Source organism: Limtongia smithiae (assembly GCF_038497785.1).
Source record: "Limtongia smithiae strain NRRL Y-17922 unplaced genomic scaffold V1518scaffold_10, whole genome shotgun sequence".
NCBI lineage: Eukaryota > Fungi > Ascomycota > Lipomycetes > Lipomycetales > Lipomycetaceae > Limtongia > Limtongia smithiae.
Window position 1 is genome coordinate 195,510 of NW_027117631.1, and position 19,207 is coordinate 214,716.

Below are 19,207 nucleotides of genomic sequence, written 5' to 3' on the forward strand. Positions count from 1 at the left end.
CGTGGAATGGTTGGATATGTACTGGGCAGTCCTAAGACGTTCTTTAGGTGCAATCATCTGTGATATTCTAATCTGTTGTCTAAATATTTTCCCGGTATCTCAGTTATCAACCAACCGAGGCACACCATTCACCTATCTACAAAGCCGAGGATGTCCCTAGACACACTGAAAAATACACAACCCCGCTAAAACTTTTCTCACCGATCTAAAACTGAATAGACCAATCGCCAGTGACCAGAACCTTTGGATCCCGAACTGTGATCACACTGGCCTTGCCATTGGCGGCTACTTCGACAGTGATCTCCGTAGTCCACGACTTCTTGTCCTGGAATGACTCGACTGAAGTCGCAGATTTTAGCTTATCCATGTCGAACCCAACAAGTAGTACCTTCTCGATCCGCACAGTATCAATCGTCTTCTCAAACGATCGACTGTTGACACTTGACGGCTGCATACTCCGCGAGCGAAGGATGTTGTCTTGAGAACTGAACATAAAGAAGCGGTGAGAATATGCTCCGCGAATGTTTGCTGTTGTCTCGCCGTCGTCGAGGTACAGCACACCAGCAGCATTTCCCGCGTTGTCCAGATGGACAACAAGAGTGAAGGGGTCATGGCTCATAAGTGTAGCCGAGCGCCTGTACCGATCCCGACGGACTAAAATGTGTCCTCCTCGGGCCAAAACAGGAATCTTCTCCAGGGGCGCTTCAATGTGATGGTATCCGAGACCCTGGTAAATAGTAGAATCAAAGTAGTCATAATAAACCTCATCGTCGGGCAAGTATATCTCTGTGGACAAGGCACCTTGCTGGACAATAGGTTTGACAAGCAAACCGGTCTCACCCCAGAAGAATTGGTCGTCTATATCAAGAATATCCTCATTGTCCGGAGCAATTAGAAACATCGGCCTATCACATAATCAGTATTGCCGTATGATCAACCCAATAACTCTGTATCTTACCGCATGATAGGCATTCCGTCGAAGCTGGTTCTGTGAAATGCGGTGTACAGCGACGGCAGAAGCTGGTAGCGCAATCGAATAGAGCTCTTGATGAGCGAAGTATACGGCTCGCCAAACACCCATGGTTCTCGCCGCTTGGACTCAATGTGAGCATGGCCTCTGAAAAAGGGATAAAACGCGCCAGCCTGATACCAGCGCACAAGAAGCTCCGTGGTTGGATTGCCGAAAAATCCACCAACATCAGCTAATCGCGACGTTAACGTTCCACATTCTCCTGACTACAAAATTAAGACTGTTCACAACTTACCACCAATAAATCCGAAACCAGCAATGCTGTGACTCAGAAGCATTGGACCTGCAATATCCAAATACTCCCACTTAGCAGCATTATCGCCCGTCCAAACAGCGCCTAATCTCTGAGAACCTGCAAAAAAAGCTCTTGTAAGCACGAAAGGACGCTGGCGTGGCTGGCGAGCCGCTAGAGCTTGGACAGTAGCGTTGATAAAAGTCATGCCGTAGACATTGTGAACATCGCGTTCCTCCCAGTTTCCATAATGAATATTGTCGCGAGGAGCTGTGACTTCGGGACCATTAAAGACAGAAGGTTCGTTCATGTCATTCCAGATTAAGAGGTTATGTTCGTAACCCTGAATGAACAGTTAATGAATACAACGAATTGCAGTTGACATCAAGTCTTACTTACGCAGAACTTGCCAGGCTTGAACTGGTCTTTCCAATACTCGATAGCTTTAGGATTGAACGTATCAATCCACGCGGACTCGCCAGGCCAGCACCAGCCATTGTATTCTTTTCCATTCTCAGTCTTCGTGGTTAAGTCGTTCTTAACTAGGCCTTCGTAGACTTTATATCCCGTCTCCTTCTTAATATGCGGATCAATGATAGCTACCAGTTTTCGTTTCCGCTTGTCTAGAGCTTGCATCATCTTCTCTGCGTTCGGAAATGAAGGCTTCATCCAGGTAAAATATTTCTTGTTCTCGGTGTATTCGATATCGAGCCAAATGCAGTCATACGGGATCTCGTGCTTGTCAAAGTTCGCATCAACCTCCAGTACATCATCCTCTGAATTGTAGTTCCATCTGCATTGATGATAGCCGAGTGCATAGATTGGAGGAAGCGGGGCGTATCCGGTCAATGAGCCATACTGTTGGTACACGGAAGCCGAATTAGGGCCGAGCATGACATAAACATCAATGATGCCTGACTCAGAAATCCAATGTGTCTGGGTGGATTTGCGCGTACCGAATGCCTCGGGATTCGGGCGAGTCTTGACAATATCGATCCAGGTTTCGGCAGCGTTCGCCCATAGAACAGCAACACTAGAGCCCTTACGATGTGCCTGCATGAAAGGGATAGCGCCGTACATGGCCATTGGGCTATTGACATCGTATTCGAAAATGTCGACGTTGAATAGTCGATACGGCTCGTTGTGATTACCTTCGCCTCCTCTGTTGGAGTGTTAATCATGGACTGCCAAAGATAGGTAGTGGTTTGATGACATACCGAGTCTCTCGAAGAGAAAACTTGTCCGCATGTTCTGGAATGCCAAAGACGTGTTCATAGCCAGGAAATGTAATATCCATGGCGACAGCCTCAGGGCCCTTGGGCTTCATGTCCTTCTTTCCGCCAAAATCTTCCTCCCACATGTCCTTAATGTCGATCTCGTTCGCCAAACTAGGGTCCTCAGCTAAATTCTCAACTGTAGGCTTCGGTCGCCACTGATCAACGTTCAAGAGACTGCGCTCGTTCAGGATAACATGTGCCTCGCCATCACGGAGGAATTTGATCTGGAGGGGACTGGCGGAGAAGACAGCCTCGAACGAGTGATTGGGACCATACTTAATGCGGTAGATACCACCACTGCGCTCTTCGTCTGTGGAGATGTCGATAGCGCTGATATCAGGAGTCATATCACCGACAACAGCCCATTTGGACGCTTCGTTGTACCGTCGCTGAGTGAGCCGGCTCGGGAAGCCGTCAATAGGAGATCCCAAGCGACGTTTCTCATCAACGACCAATCTGGCTGATCCTGACTCGAGGAACACCAGTGAAAATGGCAGTTCAGCAACCGTAGGCTCTCCACGAGAGTCGAGCACGCTCTTGAGGATGGTGCCGTCAAGAACTCCCGTCTCAAAGGACACAGTGGCAAGATCGACGGAATACGGAGGTGCCCACGCGGCAGGGGCGGCGGTGGCCCTGTCGGCATATTCACGATTGCGACGGCAAAAGGGCGACTGTTCGCAGGTTTTGAACAGATAGTTCTTTGCGGAGAGGCCAGGAGCGGCCATGAGGATCAGGATGGCAAGGAGACAGAGTATGCCGCCAGAGAGACGGGCCCGCACCATGGCGAGAAGACGAAATGATATGTGGGTATGACTGGGGATAGGGAGATAATGTAGTACCGTGTGGAGGGCCAGTTGGCGGCGGCAGGCTCAGCCTGAGTGATCATCGCGTTCGTCGAGGATTAGTATCTACAGCATGGACGGAGTGCGCGTGTTTAGAATCACTGCAGATGCGTGCACGGTATAGTGTGTGGCGCACACCGAGGGCTGCGTGCGGCGGTGGCGGGTGCCATGGCGGGGCGGGAGCAGCCGGCGTGGCAAGTGTTCGATTTCACGCCTTCACGACCACGGCGCCCCGTTCTTGTTCTTCCACTATATAACCCCGTTCTCGTCCGACATCCAACTGCAGTCTTGTGAGTGCGCCTCGTTGCTGCCGCAGTTGTAGTCGTTGTCGTTGCTGTACCGCTCTCTGCGCTCCTTCTCGGCCACGGCTCCCATCTGGTCCCTACTCACCTTCCGGCGTGTCGACTCTTCCGCCGGGCTTCCATCGCCGTGCCGCCATCTTTGCGCAGCGTTTGCCGCTCTTTGGCTGCTCATGTATCTCGCAGTCTCGCCGCCACCACCCGAGGATGGCATCGTGGCCTCCGTCAGCCTTGGCCGCGTCATTCTAGGCGATTCCCCTTTCGTCCTCTCCTTTATCCTATTCAGCCTGCTCGCTCACCGAGCATTCCCATTTTTCACCTCTGCCTCAACCTCACTGTTCACCCGTGCATGCTTCGATGTTTGTCTCGGTACAGCCGGCGTCGTTGCTGAACTGGTTCTCTGTGAAATCAGCGACTGGGTGTATCCTGGGTATGCTTGCCCCCCTTGTGCTGCATGCTAGCTTCTGTGGCTGACTTTATTTTCTCTAGTGCCCGATTCATAGCATGGAGAGTCGCTACGATGTTTTTACTGGCCCTTCTTATTGTCGTCATGCCAGTTTTGCTTGTCAACAGCTGGTTTTCAGACTCGACAGGTGCATCCCACCGCTATAATTACACATTCACAGCAATTGTATTCACTGCGTGGCTCTATGGTTTTTACAAGATTGGTGATTACCTGCCATTACCAAAGCACGTCGAAGGATCTTTCTGGCTATACAGTATGTACCCTTCTATGGTGGGTCGTGTGTATATGTGGTAGCTAACGTACCATCTAGCTTTATCATTTGGTGAGGAATGTCTCGCTCGCGTTGGCCTAATCGGAGTCTCGACAATGGCAGTTCTCTCAGGATTTGGTGCCGTCTCCGCGCCGTACACTTCCTTTACCGCTAAGCCAAGACAAGTGTCCGAGATGGATATTTCACGGGTTCGCACCGGTATCGAGACCACTGATGAGCTTACGCGTTTCAAGGAGACGTCTCTCAAGACACTCGAGCAACGTATGCTGGATAAGCAGACTAAAGTTGGCCGGTCTTCCACGAACCTTGTGGCAAAAATGGTTTCGTCATTTAGAGGCGACGACGACGAACGGGAATACGCGTCCTCTCGTCTTGAGCTTGAAGGTCTCTATGCTATGAAGCGATCGCTCGAAGGCGATTTAAGAGAGCTCAACAAGCGATACGACGATCAGCAGCGTGCGCAAACTGTGGTCGGAAAAATTCACCGTTCGCTGTACTTTCTATTCGCCATTTACTGCGTGTACAGAATTATTGCGACACTGATCTCCCGAAATCCTTTTCGTCGGGCCAAGACTTCCTTCTCTCAGTCTGACCCAATTACGCATGTGCTTGCGCTGCTCGCGCAATACTGGGATCCTGACTTGAACCGCCAGTCGTGGGCTCGTCAGATTGGCTTCTTATTTTCCGGCATCATCTTCATGTGCAGTATATCGAGCGTTCTGAACATGTTCAACATTATCTCGAAAGCTGTTCCTCGTGCGCTGGAGAGAGCGAACCTGGCACTGCTTGTGGCTGAAGTACTCGGCACGTATGCCATTTCTACGTCGCTTCTCTTGCGTAGCAATTTGCCTAAAGACATGTCTTCCGCTGTCTCATCCGCGCTTGGAGCTCCTCTAGACACTGCATTCGTCGATCGATGGTTCGACACACTATTCCTTTGTGCGGTTGGCATTAGTGCTGCTGGCCTCTGGATCGTCCGCAAGTTCTTCAACGATGAAATTCTAGAGGAAGACTTATTGGAGAGTGGCAAGCGTGCTTAAAATATGTGACATTGGACCTCCACATGATATTACGACCTCAGACACTAGAAGCTAGGAACTCGATTATCCAGAATCGGGACTACCAGCACATATTTTTCGACTAATAATTCCTCATTAATTACTCCATCAGCATTCCTCGACGAAAGTTTTCATTCGGAACATTCCTGTTCTTTTCTACTTCGAGTTGTTACTTTGTGCGGTTTTCAGTATAGTTATTTCGTCTTTTGCGACTAAATGCGTGTCGCCACTTATTTGCGCGTTACAGGAGTTCTTAGATTTGCTTTGTTTTAGGATAATTAATAACTACTAGACTCATAATTTCGTGCCAATAGGCTAGTTGGTGAGGGTGGCGTGAAGGTGTGCTGGCATGAACGAAGAGAACGCAGCATCCCAGATATCCAGGTAACAATGACCTGTTGACTGAGGTACTCGGTGGTTGGCTCCCTTGAGCTCCAACGTAGAGGACGGAGGCGTTGATGAATGACGATCGACGAGTAAGCACACAGAAGATGTCAGCCGGTAGCTGGGACGCTGGGAACACGGCTTGCAACTGACCGTCCCTGAATAAAAAAATTTCGGCGGCAGAGAAACGAGTCGCGTAATCAGTGCGTGTCCTAGCGACGCCTGTACTTCCGATCTCTTTCGCCAAAAACTTCTTATCGTCTTATGGTCAGTTCGGCAAAGGACAATTCTAGAACTACTCTTCCTAGTGTTTTCTCGTCCGTCACAGCATCTCCCTCCGACGAACATCTGTCGCCAGAAGCATCCCGTAAGAGCTTGCCAACCGTTCAACTGCTCTCGACACCGACGGCGAATCCCTCAATTCGCGGTCCTAACAGCACTATTTCAGCAGCGGGCACTGCAAACAGCCGGAAACCGTCTGTTTCAACTGCTCCTGTATCTCCAGGTCTATCCATCCTGACGTCTTCGATCGCCGCCAAGGGAGGCCCTGTGCCGCTTCCCGGCAGCACCTCACCGTTCCCCAATGGCACACACAACCGGCGCAAGTCTACCGTGAACCAGAACTCGGTCCCTCCGACGCGGAGGACGTGGTCTATCGACAACAATAATGGTGTGCAGTTTGCTACGACGCAGAATCCGCCGTCGGCTCTCAGCGCGAATGGCATGGCGGCCCCAATTCAGTTTGGCTCTATCAATACCGACGGCACTGCGGCTAACGGATTAAATACCGGCACAGGTATGCTGTCGCCGGCGGAACACCATGCGCGCTTGAGCGCGTCGCCAGGCAGATCTCCGTCGAACACCGCGTCGCCAGTACCGGCGCACGCTGTGTTCAGCGGCGGCGTGCCGCCGTTCCAGGCTGTGCCACCGACAACAGCGCTGAAGTTCGGCACGTTTGATACCGAGGACAATAGCAATGTGAGTTCTTTCTTATTGTTTGGATGAGCAGGACGGGGCACGCGCAAAGGAAGAGAGAACGGGCAGTGGTAGTACGATTCCCAGACGCGACTGGGAGCACACGACCGCAAGAACGGACGCACCAGGCACTCACTGAGGATATCACCTATACCGCATCAATCTGTGCGATGTATATTACATCCGGCCATCTCCGGTTGTTACATCCGGCAGTGCGATGCATGGCGACTAGGAGACACGCGGCGACACGTTTATCAGCGCAGCATGGGAGGTCTCCCAGCGGGCAGTGCCATTGCGGTGGCGCAGTTGCGCCAGCACAAATGCGGTACCGCAGCATAGTTGTGGCGTTTAATGCGCATTTCTCTCGCGCACAGCTATCTCATCTCGCCGCCGCCGCTTTTTTTTGACAATCCTGTCTTCTCCCTTCTCTTCCTTCTGTTCTCCGTCCTGTCCAAGGAGAAGTCTCTTTCTTTTCCCGGACTCCGCTCATCCAAATTTATTTTTGGATTCATCCACATAAGGGATTTTTTCTAATCCCTTTTTTCTTCAAAGACCATTTCGCCCCAACCTACTCCGCCGAGCGCTCTCGTGGGCAACAGTCACATGCGAAACGCTACAACGGCGCCAACGACAGCGACTACTCAGATTCCCCCTCAGTCACCTCGTCTCAGCCAACAGCAGCCTTATAACGGCACAGTGAATAACTCTTACGGCAGCTACAACAACTACACGTCCGGCACTCAGCACAGAGGTCTGCCCACCAGGGGAGCGGTCAACTCTACTTTTCAGCAGCAGCCATACGCACAGTCTCCGCACAAGAACAATGGCCGCAACAACCGATCTTTTTCGCAGTCTCCGGCTGTCACACCACAGATGTCGCCGTCCCAACTAGCGCAGCCGATGGTGATGCCGCCGTGGGTCGGTGGCAATCAGTACTATTCTCAGTCGGCTCTGCCGTACCATCAAGCGCAGCAGGTTCCGGTACGTCTTCGCAGATTCTTATTTTGCCACCATTTCAATATTAATATTCTACCCCCTGCAGTTCATGCCTGATCAGTATTATCAGCCTCAGCAGTTTGCATACAACGGCCGGTATACCTCGCAGGTCTATCAGCCGGCCAACTCTGCCGGCGTGTACTATCAGGGGAACGACCGATCCGGCAACGTTTCTGACCACAGTCCGCGTGTGGCTCCCGCTACAGTGGGCTCTTCCCCCGCCGCTACTTTTACCCCTGCGACCCAGAAGGTAGTCAGTCACGCGATCAAAATTATCAATCCCGAGACACATGCCGAGGTGAAGATCGAACCCAAGCCGTCGAGTAATGCGTCTACTCCTACTCTCGCACACGCTGTGTTGGCTGCCCCTGAGCGCAAGGCAACGCCAGCCACTTCCGTGAGCCCAGTTCCCAGCCTCGGACACAACCGGACAGCGAGTGGCACTCCTGTTTTTAGCGAGGACGAGAAGCGTGAACGCCAGGAGCGTGCTATTGCTGAAGTTCGTGAGAAGCTCATTCAGGACCGCGAAAGGGAGACCCGCGAGAAGGAGGAGGCGGAACGCAAGCTGAAAGAAGAAGAAGAGGCTCGCGCTAAGAAGGAGGAAGAGGAAGCTCGTGTCAAGAAGGAAGAAGAAGACCGCATAAAGGCAGCCGAAGAAGAGCGCATCAAGAAGGAAGAAGAAGAAGTGCGTCTCAAGAAGGAAGAAGAGGAGCGCGTGAAGAGGGAAGAGGAAGACCGCGCCAAGAAGGAAGAGCAAGACCGCATTCAGAAGGAAGAAGAACAGCGACTTGCGAAGGAGAAGGAGGAACTCGCCAAGAAGGAGGCCGAGGAACTTCTTAGGAAGAAGAAGGACGAGGCTGAAGCTTCCACAGCAGCAGCAGCAGCAGCAGCTACAGCAGCAGCTGCTGCTGCTGCGGCTACTCCTGATTCTTCCGTTACTGAGTCGGAGACAGAGTCTATTAAGGAGCTCGACCCCGAAGCCAAGGATGTTACTCTTGTTGCTGCGGCTGAGCCTGCCAGCGACGACCAGAGCGTGTCGAAGCCCGCAAAGGACAATTTCGCGTTTGCCAAATGTTTGAAGAAGGCTGAATTCTTGAATGATTTTACTGCTGCTTCCTATCCAGAGGGCACCAAGCTTCCTTTCCAGGGTGCGCCAAATCTCAAGTACGACTTCACCTTTTTGCTGCAATTCCAAGCCATAGTCGTCCAAAAGCCTACCGAGGATTGGGATCAGCGAATGAAGAATATTCAGGACAATGATGATGGAAACAAGCGACCGTCAGTCAGCCGATCGAACAGCGGCGCTAATCCGCGACAGCCACCTCGCGCTGCTACGATGGGAATGCCTTTTGGTGCGATGGGCCAGTTCGGCGCGATGGGCCAGTCTGGTATGAAGAATATGCGTCCCGGCACGAATCCTCTCGCTGGCATGAACCGGACGAACTCGCTCAATAACATCGGCCAGCTTATCCAGGGTATGCCTAGCGGGCGAACCAAGGCTAACGGCGGTGGTGGCAGCGGTCGCGGCGGCGAACGCAAACGACCAGAGCGGAGTTCAAGTGCCCGAGATATGCCTGTTGCTGCTGCAGAGGCGCCGCCTCCTCCTGTTGAGGAGAAGCCGGAGCCACTTCAGTTGTCTGCGAACAGATGGCAGCCTCGAAAGAAGAAGGAGGCTGATGAGGAGTTGGCTCCCGACGGTTCTGTTATTCTTAACCCGGATGTCGTTCAGCGCAAGGTCAACGGTTTGCTTAACAAGATGACGCTTGAGAAGTTTGACACCATTTCCGACCAGATCATCGAGATTGTCTCGCAGTCCAAGTGGGAGAAGGATGGACGTACTTTGCGGCAAGTTATTACTCTCACTTTCGAGAAGGCTCGAGACGAGGAGCACTGGTCGAAGATGTACGCTCAATTCTGCAAGAAGGTTCAGGATTCGCTTGATCCTGATATCACCGAGGAGGGAGTTGTCGACAAGACGGGTAATCTCGTACGTGGTGGCGCTCTTTTCCGTCTCTACCTGTTGAGTCGGTGCCAGCAGCATTTCGAAAAGGGCTGGGGCGGAAAGAACGAGGAAGGAAAGGAAGAGAATTCATCTTCAGCACCAACTGTTGAACTCCTGTCTGACGAATACTACAAGCAAGCAATTGCAAAACGTCGTGGTCGTGGTCTCGTTCGTTTCGTTGGCGAGCTGTTCATTCTTGACATGATTTCCGCCAAGATCATTCACCGGTGTCTGCAGAGTCTTCTCGTCGAAGACCCGAGTGAGGAAGAGATCGAGAGCTTGTGCGGACTGTTGCGGACGATTGGTCCCAAACTTGAGCAAGATAAGGCGCATAAGGATCACATAAATACCTACTTTAATCGTCTGCTTGCATATACCAGCGATAGCAGCAACCTGAACAGTCGTCTGAAGTTCATGATTTACGATATTCTGGACCTGCGGAAAGCTGGCTGGAGGTCAAAGAATTCCGACAAGGGGCCGAAGACGATTACACAGATCCACAAGGAGGCCGAGAAGGAGCAAGCGCTCAAGGAACTTGCCAAGAGTCGGCAGATGAATCGGTTCCGGTAGGCTTTCGATATTGCATTGTTGTTCGGCTCTCGCGAGAAAGAGACAAAGAATGCCACAACAGGTTAAAAAATCATTAATTTGGGTTTTTATTTTTTCGTTTTGCAGATTATCTGTGTTTTCCTGTTTATTTTATGTGCTCTTTTTTTTGTTATAGTGTGTGTGTATCGTCTGGTTATGCTTTTCTTATTCCATGCTTAGTTGGGTATGATGTGACAACAAGCGATACAAAAGTCTTGAGAGTTGTGCAACGCGGGAGGGCGCTTCTCATATGTTGTGTATTTCCCTTCCGTTTCATTTTATATTAATTCTATTATCCCTAAATATGAAAACTTTGATTAGTCATTGTTAGTCTTTGTGCTCCTCCACTTTTCTCTCATATGCCGCAGCCCTATGGCGTTGACGCGGTTGGGTTTTGATAAGAGCGCGGCATTTTGTTGTCCTTGTGGTCTGGATGAATAATTATTGTCTATTACACGCATGATTTGTCTATCTTTATCTATTAGAGCGATAGAATCTGATCGTAAAACGTAGAAACTCCTAGGGATTGAACTACTGGAAGCGCAAGAAACTGAAACGGGGGAAAACTCAGAGCACAGATAATACTTATACGGCCACCCTCATATTGATGTACAGAACAAAGGAGAGATGGTGGGATATTGGCAAATGTCAGATTGGTTACTTTTGGTGCTGAGGAGCATGCATGGTAGGTTCAGACTCCGTAGACACAGCCGTCGATACAGCAGATAACGATGAAGAAGCAGAAGCCGAGGTGGAAGCCGATGACTGCGATGCGCTAGCAGATGCAAGCAACGTGGCAGAGGCAGCTGTCGGCATTGGCAACGGCGGCGGCGAGGTATATGAAGCCGGTGATAGTGCGGTACCAGCGCTCTTCTTGTTAACATGGAAGACGCGGCGCAGGCTCACGGAAAATTGCGTTGCGGCCGTGGTAGCGGAGGTGGTTGTTGTTGACGTCGAAGCGGATATGCCGGAAGTGGATGAGAGAGATGGTGACGGCGGCGCTACGCCGGTAGTGATAGTTGACGGTGATGCGCTGGAAGGAGTAGTGAGAGACAGCGTTGGCGGTGTTGTTACCGTCCCGGGCGGTTCAATGGAGGAGAAGGAGTCATAAGTTGCCTCTCTTGACGAGGAGTCCACGCCGCTGCGAATTAGCTGCTCTAGCACATTCTCTTTGACCCCACCAGCGGCGTTGCTGCTACCAGAAATCTCCTCAACACTGTTACTGCCGACACTGGTATCTTTAGCCTCCTGTTCGCGCTCCCGCCGCGAGCGATGCTGCGTACTGAATCGCAGTCTTAATGGCTGTCGTACCGGTTGCTGCGGCTCCTTTATCTGTGACAGGTCAGTGGTCGCAAAGCGAACTGGCTCCTGAGCTGATTCAGCTGCGACGCCGTCAGTAGTACTGTCGGCATACATATTCATGGAGGACGACACCGTCACAGAATTGATCGTGGCCTGCTCCGTAGTCAACAATGGCACCAACGCCTGCGTCAACGATGCCTTGGCTGCTTCGGCAGACTTCTCCGCCTTTAACGCAGCTTTATCTTTCCGCTTACTCGTAGTCGTCGGTTCATTTCGTCGTTCATGCGACATGCGCAAGAACTCGCCCAGTTTGTTGTCCGACATGATAACCCTATCCTTCACCGTGGGCGGCCCTGCGCGGGGGGATTGCTTCTCCGCGCGCTGTCCTGCAGCCGTAGAAGATGACGATCCAGACCATCCGCGACGACGGCGACGCTCGCTAGAATCTGACGGCGATGGTGACGGCGCACGGCTGTCGGAGGCGGAGCGAAGGTCAGGCCATGATGAGACGCGGGCGCTAGTGCCGGTTGCGACGTAAGGACGAAAGGTACTTGTGGATTGGCTCGATACGCGAGAGGATGATGTGGAGAGCGGTGGAGATGTAGCAGGTGTAGGAGTTGCTTGCCTGGAAACAGTCGTTGCTGGCGCAATACTAGCAGCTGTCGCCGCCCTCGGCAATGCTGCTGTGGTGGTGGACGCCGCAGGCGTCATACGCTGGGACATGTACTTCCGGAATGCGCTACGAACCCGTCCCGAAGAATTCGAGCTCTCCCCACTAGCACCGCTAGCCGCGCGTTTCCGCGTCGGGGCGCGTTGTCCTGCTTCGACAACAACTTCCACATCATCTTGCTGTCTGCCGCTGCTGCCGCCGGTAGCACTTTCAAGCGATACCGATCGTAGAGTAGTCATCGATGGTTGGTTGCTACTGATAAAAGGTGATGCAATGTCATCATTAATGCTGTATCGGCTGCGACGAGCGCCAGAATACGTCAATTCGTCGTCGTACGGCGTATATCGCTGTACAGAAGCTGCTGATCCAAACGACGATGAGTGCCCAGCTCCCGTAATCGTCCCGATCGCATTCACCGCCGTCGTTGCAGCAATTGCGCCGCTACGATGGCGCCTCCTTGAACCTAGTGCCGTGCCGGAATCTCTTCTGCTTCCATGGCCCTCTGGCGCGACTTCCCAGTCGCGGAATGCGGACGGGGGACAGAAAGGGCGCAGAATAGAAATAACAATCTCGATAGGCGAGAGAATGAAAATCGTGCAGATATTGTGCAATAGCAAGAAGATGCGCATCAGTGTCAGCGCCATCATTTGGTGGATCGCCATTATGCCGGGAATTCGTTGATGTTGTGCGATGGATGTGGCATGCGTCACGGGTAAGAGAATGGGGTATGTGAAGTTCGGAAAGGTATAACAATCACGAGAGTTACTTGTGCAAAGCAAAATCAGTAGAGTATCAGCCTCGTAGGGCGAAAAGAGTGCAAATTGCAATTTGGACTGCCCTCGGAGGCGACAATCAACGGACGCGATGAGGCAACCTTGAGTTAATCTGCTCTATGGGTTGGGGCATTTGTGTTCCATCTCCGCGGCGCGCATTGCGCACCAGCGCCGGCCGTTGTATACCATCAACAACATCTTAGACGCAACCTCGTCGACGTCTGGGAATAATTTCATGAAATGAGTCAAATGGATATTGATATCGATCAATCAAGTGCGTGACGGCGCGCTTTGTGGCAGATTGTTTATAACAGAATCTAACGCAGCGACAGGTGGATCGTCTAGGACACCAACCAGCACCGTGTACTCACGAGGCGGGCGCGGCGGTGTACGGACCGGCGCACGCAGTAACAGAGTATGTAATGCCTTTTTCAATGTTCGTCATGTTATATAGCTGATGCGCGAGTGCCCATGCTACAGTCATATCAGGCCGTGATAGCACCACAAGGCCACTGGGGTCACGATGGGTACGAACGTCAACAACAGGCTGAAGAGATCAAGAATTTCGCGATACGTCTCGGTGCTAGTAGCTCCCGCTCTGCCAAAGTCGGTGCACCAGCTCAGAGTACACCTGAGGCTAGATCGGGCCATGATCGGTACGACAGCCTAGACGAGAACAACCATGAGGGCAGGCTGAATGGAAGCAAGAGTAGCAAGGCAAGCGAGGGTGCGCCCGAAGGACAATGGGAACATGACCGGCACGAAAGCCATAATGAGAGCAAGAGCTTTGGTAGCAGACTGGGCTCCACAAGCAACAACAGCAACAAGTGGACTACCGTGGGGCTTGTGAATTCGCGGGCGAACAACAGCTCAAATGCAGCGACCACGAACTCATTTGCCGCGCGGATAGGCAAGCCGACACCGAGTCCTTTGGTGGCTCAACGAAAAGTCAACATGGCGTCATCAGCGCGAGTGACTGGAACGGTGCCGATTACGAGTGCGTCCGCCGGCGCGACGCGGCAAAGTGTGATCGCGAAGCAACTTGCGAATAATCCGTTATACCAAGCACTGCACGGCAAAACCACCAGCTCTCTGGCGACGAAAGCTGTCCGCAGCAGCGCCCCGCATCATAACGCCGTGCAACCCGGACCGTACACAGTTACAGCCCCCGTCGCGATCCCGACTGAGCGCTTCGAAATTAGAGGAAGCAGCGGCCGCACCCATGTGCGTATTAGCAATCTTGCACGCGGTACAACCGATGCAGACGTGATGGCGTTCTTATCCGCTGCGCTCGGCGTGCGCGTCGAAAGGTGCTGCACAGCTCCCAGCGCGGACGGCGGTGTCGACGCAGATGTGATATTCGCAGAACGCACCATTGCAGACCAATGCATCGCAAAGCTTGATAACGCAGTTGCGGATGATCGTGTTGTTCATGCACGCGTGCTGCTTGCTAGTGAGTCAAGGCTCGAGACCGCTCCAGCGCAGCCAGAGGTACCCGGTGGAAGGTATGTTCGAGCCGAGTCGTGGCGAGGCAGAGCGCCGCGCTGGTAAGCTGTGCTTATTGTAGCTCACGAAATTCTCTGTTATATAGACGCGTACTGCTGAATCCACAGATGCTGGGACGCGGGTTTATGTAAGACGCTGGTGTCGTGTTCTGATAGTGTATGACTGTATGCTCAACTAGCTAGTTGATAATTCGCATTGTGTTAGACGAGTTTGACACTCCGGATGCTGTTGCTACAACATCATGCGAGACTGGCTCCTTTGTGTGATCTATTTCAACCAAAATGTGTACAAAACTGTTCGTTACTCTCCCAAACTTTTTCCTTCCCGTTTCTGTTCTATCACTAGCTTCTATCACTTATGTTCTTCTCTGCATAGTGGTATGCAAAGTGTGTTCCTTCATGATGGCGCAAGACCCAATAACCAGCACACCCAATACGATCGCAAAATAAAATACGGACTTGCACGCGTCCAAGTACGACGCGATTGCAGCCTCTTTGTAATTTTCAGGTAGTAGTCCGACCTCCTCGACTGAGTTGAGCACGCGGTTAATAATCTCGCTCGAACCAGGGCCAGTGATTTTCTCGTACAAACGCGTCGCGAGCACATTCTGGAAAATTGCGGATGATATCGAGACGCCGATAGTAGAACCGGTCGCGCGGAAACCGTACTGGATCGAGGTCGTGACAGCTTGGAACTCGTGAGGCACGGAGGCAATCAGTGCAATTAGCGTCGAAGTCAACAACGAGCCGAAACCGATACCAGGAACGATGAGGTAGAGCACTTGCACGGCGGTGGAAGTGTTCATGTCGTAAGTCGCGACCAAAATGCAACCCACGAAGAGTAAAGTAGCATTAAACATGATGAGCTTGTAGTACTTGCCAGTTGCGCGCATGTACGAGCCGGTTGCAACGGAACCGATGCCAGTGCCGACGAAATTGGAAATAATGTTTGTTCCAGCAGCCGTGGCAGACACTCCACGGACTGCGATCAAGTAGATGGGCACGTAGAACAAGTGCGAGTAGCTGATCATGAATATTAGCGAGTTCGAGAGCGCGGATCCAAAAATAGTGCGGTCCTTGAGGAACTGAACTGGCAACACAGGCTCGAGCGCGACCTTGGACTCAATGTGCACGAAAGCGGCGAGGAACGCGAACGACAGCGGGAAAAGAACGAAAATGAATGGATGCGTCCAGGGAAGATAGTTTCCGCCCATCGATAATGCAAGCAAGAACAACGCGAGCGCAGACACAAGCGTGAAGGAGCCAGCAAAGTCAATACGCTTCAACCGGTCGGTCTCAATCTCACTTGCCGGTTTGCCCTTCAAGTTCATGTGAATCGCGGTCGCAGACACGAGCACAAACGGAACTTGAATGAAAAACGCCCAGCGCCAGCCGATAGCGTCTGTGATGATACCGCCGAAGACACCGCCGAAAGCAGCGCCGGAGTTGTACAGCAGACTGCCGATCCCTTGAAGCAAACTCCGCTGCCGTAGAGGAACAAGGTCACTCAGGGTGATCACCGACAAGGAATTGAGACCGCCGCCACCAATGCCGGCGATAATACGAGCGAATACAAGGAACCAAATAGAGGGGGCCAGTCCACACAGGACGCATCCGATAGCGAACATGAGCTTGCGAAGGTCAGTAAATGTTGGGAAACTACGACAACCTCAAATCAAAGCATACGTTACTAAACATAAGCATTGCCTTGCGACCGTAAATATCCGATACTTTTCCGAATAATGGCTGAAAGGCTGCCAACGCGATAAGATATGACGTCGCGATCCACGACACTGACCTGAATTCCTGAAACTCCGACGCGATATAAGACATGAGCGTGACAATAATCGTGCCATCAAGCGCACTTAAAAAGACACCAATGTACAGCGAGCAAAACAGTGTGAGCAGCGCCTTTGTGCTGAGTTCGTTCACTTCCTGTTCCGCAATCTGCTCTTCGGCAGCAGCGTCATCCCCCGGAGCGCCGTCCTCGCCCTCAGCGAACACAGCATCGTCGCGCTCGTCAAATTCGCCTAGTAGCCGCGCGGTTTCTTGATCGACAAGCGAATTGCGTCGCTCCCGGGCAGTCGCCATGATTGCAAATGATGACTTCGACAGCAGCTGATTGCGAGATGAAAGGGTATTGAATTTCTAAATGGGCGTCGGAAAAACTTTATTTTGCCTTCCTAGCTCAGACGGCGACTCGCTGACTCAAGAGACGGTTGCTCTGGCTCAGCTTGCCGTTCAATTTGTTAGATATTTACTGATAGTTTTTATTCTATTCATATATACATGGATGTTTGAGCAATTTCTAATATGAAGCAGGTGCTGTGATAGAAACTAGCAGTTCGCGATATCGGCGATGTCCGACGCAGTTGCGCTTGAAAACTGAGTGACAACGAGACGTTCCTGTTCATCAAACGATAAGACTAAGGAAAGTCTAGCGGTACTCATCGACAGGAACATTTTGCAGCTCGAAAATATCCTGAAGATACTCGTCTCTGTTGACAGCATAGCCAAACTTGTTGATGATCACATCCTTACGTTTCCTGTCCTTCCTCGCAAAGTATAAGAACGCCAGCAAGCCAGCAAAATCAATGACGTCAAATATTGTCGTAAAAATGTATCCGAGCTTATAGTGCGGCGCTTGGTATGTGGGGAACAAGAGCAACGGCAACCATAGCATGAAAAACGACCCGAGCGTGTTGCCAACCGCGGCAAGAAGACCGCGTAGCTCAGCGTCGTCTTGGAATTCCTCAGCGGCCCAGGTGATTAACAGCGACCATACGGGCTCGCCGAGATAGCTGCACATGTTTGCGAAGAATATGACACCAAAGGGGAGGTCCCATATTGCCAGGAGTAAGGAACCCAAGAAGCGGAAGAAGGTAGCGAGGAAAAGCCATGGCCAACGGTACTTGGTACGGTCAGAGAGGTTCGCGAAGGCAAAACCGGACACCAGACCCAGAGCGTATCCAAAGGTGGGAATGATGTTGAGTTCTTCGACTGAAAAGATCTTGAGTGATTTGAGCCACAAGTTGAAGTATCCTGAGGTTCCAGATGTCCAGAGCATCGTGTACGAAATGAGGAACGGCCATGGCCGCCACGACCGGAAAAACATGTCGATGAATCGCTTCACAGTCAACCTGCGTGGCTCCTTGCGCCCGAGCAGCTTCATTCGTATGAGACTAAGCTCTCTATCTTCTGTTGACAGCCACCTTGCTCGTGTATTATTCGGGAAATCAGGGATACAATAGTACCCCCAGAATGCAATTGGGAAGCCAAGGATGCCGTCAATGACAAACATCCACCGCCATCCTGCGACTCCAAACACGCCGTTCATGGTCGCGTATATTCCCGCCTGCAAATATCCAGCCAGCATATTCGCAACATATCCCGCGCAGTCGTATACTCCCATTCGTTTTGCAAGCTCATCTGGGCCGTACCAGCTGCCAAGGATGTATGCAAACGCGGGATACGACGCAGACTCAAAAAGGCCGATGAGGAAGCGTAGTACGTAAATTTGCTTTGCGCTGCGCACGGCGCATAGGAAGCCGACGAGGATAGACCAGGTGAATTCACAAAAAGGGACCCAAGTTGAGGGCCGAATCCGATTGATGATGATTTGTGAGGGAGTAGAGCCGAGTAAGTAGCCTGCGCTGTAGGTGCTATAAAATAGGTTTCGCTCTTGCCCGTAAAGGTGTAGCTACGATAGTTAGATTAAGTGCCGCGAGATGGAATCAAGTAAAGCTCACATCCTCCTGCATGCCGGAGACAAACGCATTGCTGATATTGCTGACGTCTAAAGACTTTAGTCCGTACGACAGTAGCGCATACGTGAGGATAAACTTATCCAGACGCTCGATATACCGACGCTCGTTTGGAGGCTTGCTCACTGTATCCCACAGCTGCCCTATTATCCGTCGCCATCGCGGAGGTTCGTATGCAGGATCATCGCGAAATATGTCAATATCTGCAAGCGACAAATCAATCGACGAGCGAGATGTGGCTGTGCGCAGAACGGGGTTGATCTCGTCGTGAATCAGCGAGTCGGCATGGCCGTGGTATTGGTGGTGGTCGCGGTCATCGTGCAGGCCTACCGAGATCAGCGACTCGATGTTGTCACTGAACGCTTCCTCCTCGTCGGCAGCGGCTACCTTGTCGTAATTTGTGTGATCCATGTACGTGTCGCGCAGTGCATCGCGTTCAACATGTGCGCTGGGGGTATGGAGGGAAGGTGAGGGAGGGAATGGGATGACTAGACCCTGGCACTTGTCGTGCGGGCGCATATGACTCCAGGATAGCCCCCTTCGAAGAGTATAGCAGTGTACAGACTATCACGGGGACCCGGATTACACGTGCATGTAATAATATTTGCTCGTCCTGCTGGACGGCGCGCAGTTATCGGCTATCGCGCGACAGATCCTTGCGCTTCGACACTGATCCATTTTGGCGATTTTATTCTTGGCCTATGACCTTTGTGTTTAACCAGACCGCCCAGAACAAAATCTGCAAATTAGTTCAGTAGCAACCACGGCGTCGT

At 51.8% G+C, this 19,207-nt stretch overlaps 8 protein-coding genes across 8 annotated transcripts; 4 read left to right on the top strand and 4 right to left on the bottom strand.

The window, feature by feature from the left end:
- Positions 1-39: 39 nt before the first annotated feature.
- V1518DRAFT_420251 (glycosyl hydrolases family 31-domain-containing protein) lies at positions 40-3,408 on the bottom strand. The gene is made up of 5 exons (XM_066904955.1): positions 2,480-3,408; positions 1,662-2,424; positions 1,266-1,605; positions 959-1,202; positions 40-905 (listed from the first exon to the last, which is right to left on the bottom strand). The coding sequence occupies exons 1-5, from the start codon at positions 3,319-3,321 to the stop codon at positions 206-208; spliced, it is 2,889 nt and encodes a 962-aa protein (XP_066758123.1). The 5' UTR covers positions 3,322-3,408; the 3' UTR covers positions 40-205.
- Positions 3,409-3,600: 192 nt separating this feature from the next.
- On the top strand, positions 3,601-5,775 carry V1518DRAFT_396273 (Abscisic acid G-protein coupled receptor-domain-containing protein). The gene is made up of 3 exons (XM_066901812.1): positions 3,601-4,110; positions 4,170-4,399; positions 4,457-5,775. Exons 1-3 carry the CDS (start codon positions 3,854-3,856, stop codon positions 5,455-5,457), a joined length of 1,488 nt encoding a protein of 495 aa, XP_066758124.1. The 5' UTR covers positions 3,601-3,853; the 3' UTR covers positions 5,458-5,775.
- A 348-nt stretch (positions 5,776-6,123) lies between these two features.
- V1518DRAFT_406730 (uncharacterized protein) lies at positions 6,124-6,973 on the top strand (the record flags this gene model as incomplete). Its single annotated transcript, XM_066901962.1, has 3 exons — positions 6,124-6,655; positions 6,704-6,837; positions 6,869-6,973. The coding sequence occupies 3 exons, from the start codon at positions 6,124-6,126 to the stop codon at positions 6,971-6,973; spliced, it is 771 nt and encodes a 256-aa protein (XP_066758125.1).
- A 178-nt stretch (positions 6,974-7,151) lies between these two features.
- Positions 7,152-10,740, top strand: V1518DRAFT_72986 (uncharacterized protein). Its single transcript, XM_066906661.1, has 2 exons — positions 7,152-7,815; positions 7,877-10,740. Exons 1-2 carry the CDS (start codon positions 7,438-7,440, stop codon positions 10,400-10,402), a joined length of 2,904 nt encoding a protein of 967 aa, XP_066758126.1. The 5' UTR covers positions 7,152-7,437; the 3' UTR covers positions 10,403-10,740.
- Positions 10,741-10,802: 62 nt separating this feature from the next.
- Positions 10,803-13,303, bottom strand: V1518DRAFT_420258 (uncharacterized protein). Its single transcript, XM_066904956.1, has one exon. It carries the CDS (start codon positions 13,052-13,054, stop codon positions 11,078-11,080), a length of 1,977 nt encoding a protein of 658 aa, XP_066758127.1. The 5' UTR covers positions 13,055-13,303; the 3' UTR covers positions 10,803-11,077.
- V1518DRAFT_420261 (uncharacterized protein) lies at positions 13,248-15,135 on the top strand. The gene is made up of 2 exons (XM_066904957.1): positions 13,248-14,670; positions 14,757-15,135. Exons 1-2 carry the CDS (start codon positions 13,637-13,639, stop codon positions 14,800-14,802), a joined length of 1,080 nt encoding a protein of 359 aa, XP_066758128.1. The 5' UTR covers positions 13,248-13,636; the 3' UTR covers positions 14,803-15,135.
- V1518DRAFT_420264 (major facilitator superfamily-domain-containing protein) lies at positions 14,866-16,810 on the bottom strand. Its single transcript, XM_066904958.1, has 2 exons — positions 16,357-16,810; positions 14,866-16,301 (listed from the first exon to the last, which is right to left on the bottom strand). Exons 1-2 carry the CDS (start codon positions 16,759-16,761, stop codon positions 15,027-15,029), a joined length of 1,680 nt encoding a protein of 559 aa, XP_066758129.1. The 5' UTR covers positions 16,762-16,810; the 3' UTR covers positions 14,866-15,026.
- Positions 16,811-16,915: 105 nt separating this feature from the next.
- V1518DRAFT_420266 (major facilitator superfamily domain-containing protein) lies at positions 16,916-19,190 on the bottom strand. The gene is made up of 2 exons (XM_066904959.1): positions 18,420-19,190; positions 16,916-18,370 (listed from the first exon to the last, which is right to left on the bottom strand). Exons 1-2 carry the CDS (start codon positions 18,951-18,953, stop codon positions 17,108-17,110), a joined length of 1,797 nt encoding a protein of 598 aa, XP_066758130.1. The 5' UTR covers positions 18,954-19,190; the 3' UTR covers positions 16,916-17,107.
- Positions 19,191-19,207: the final 17 nt, after the last annotated feature.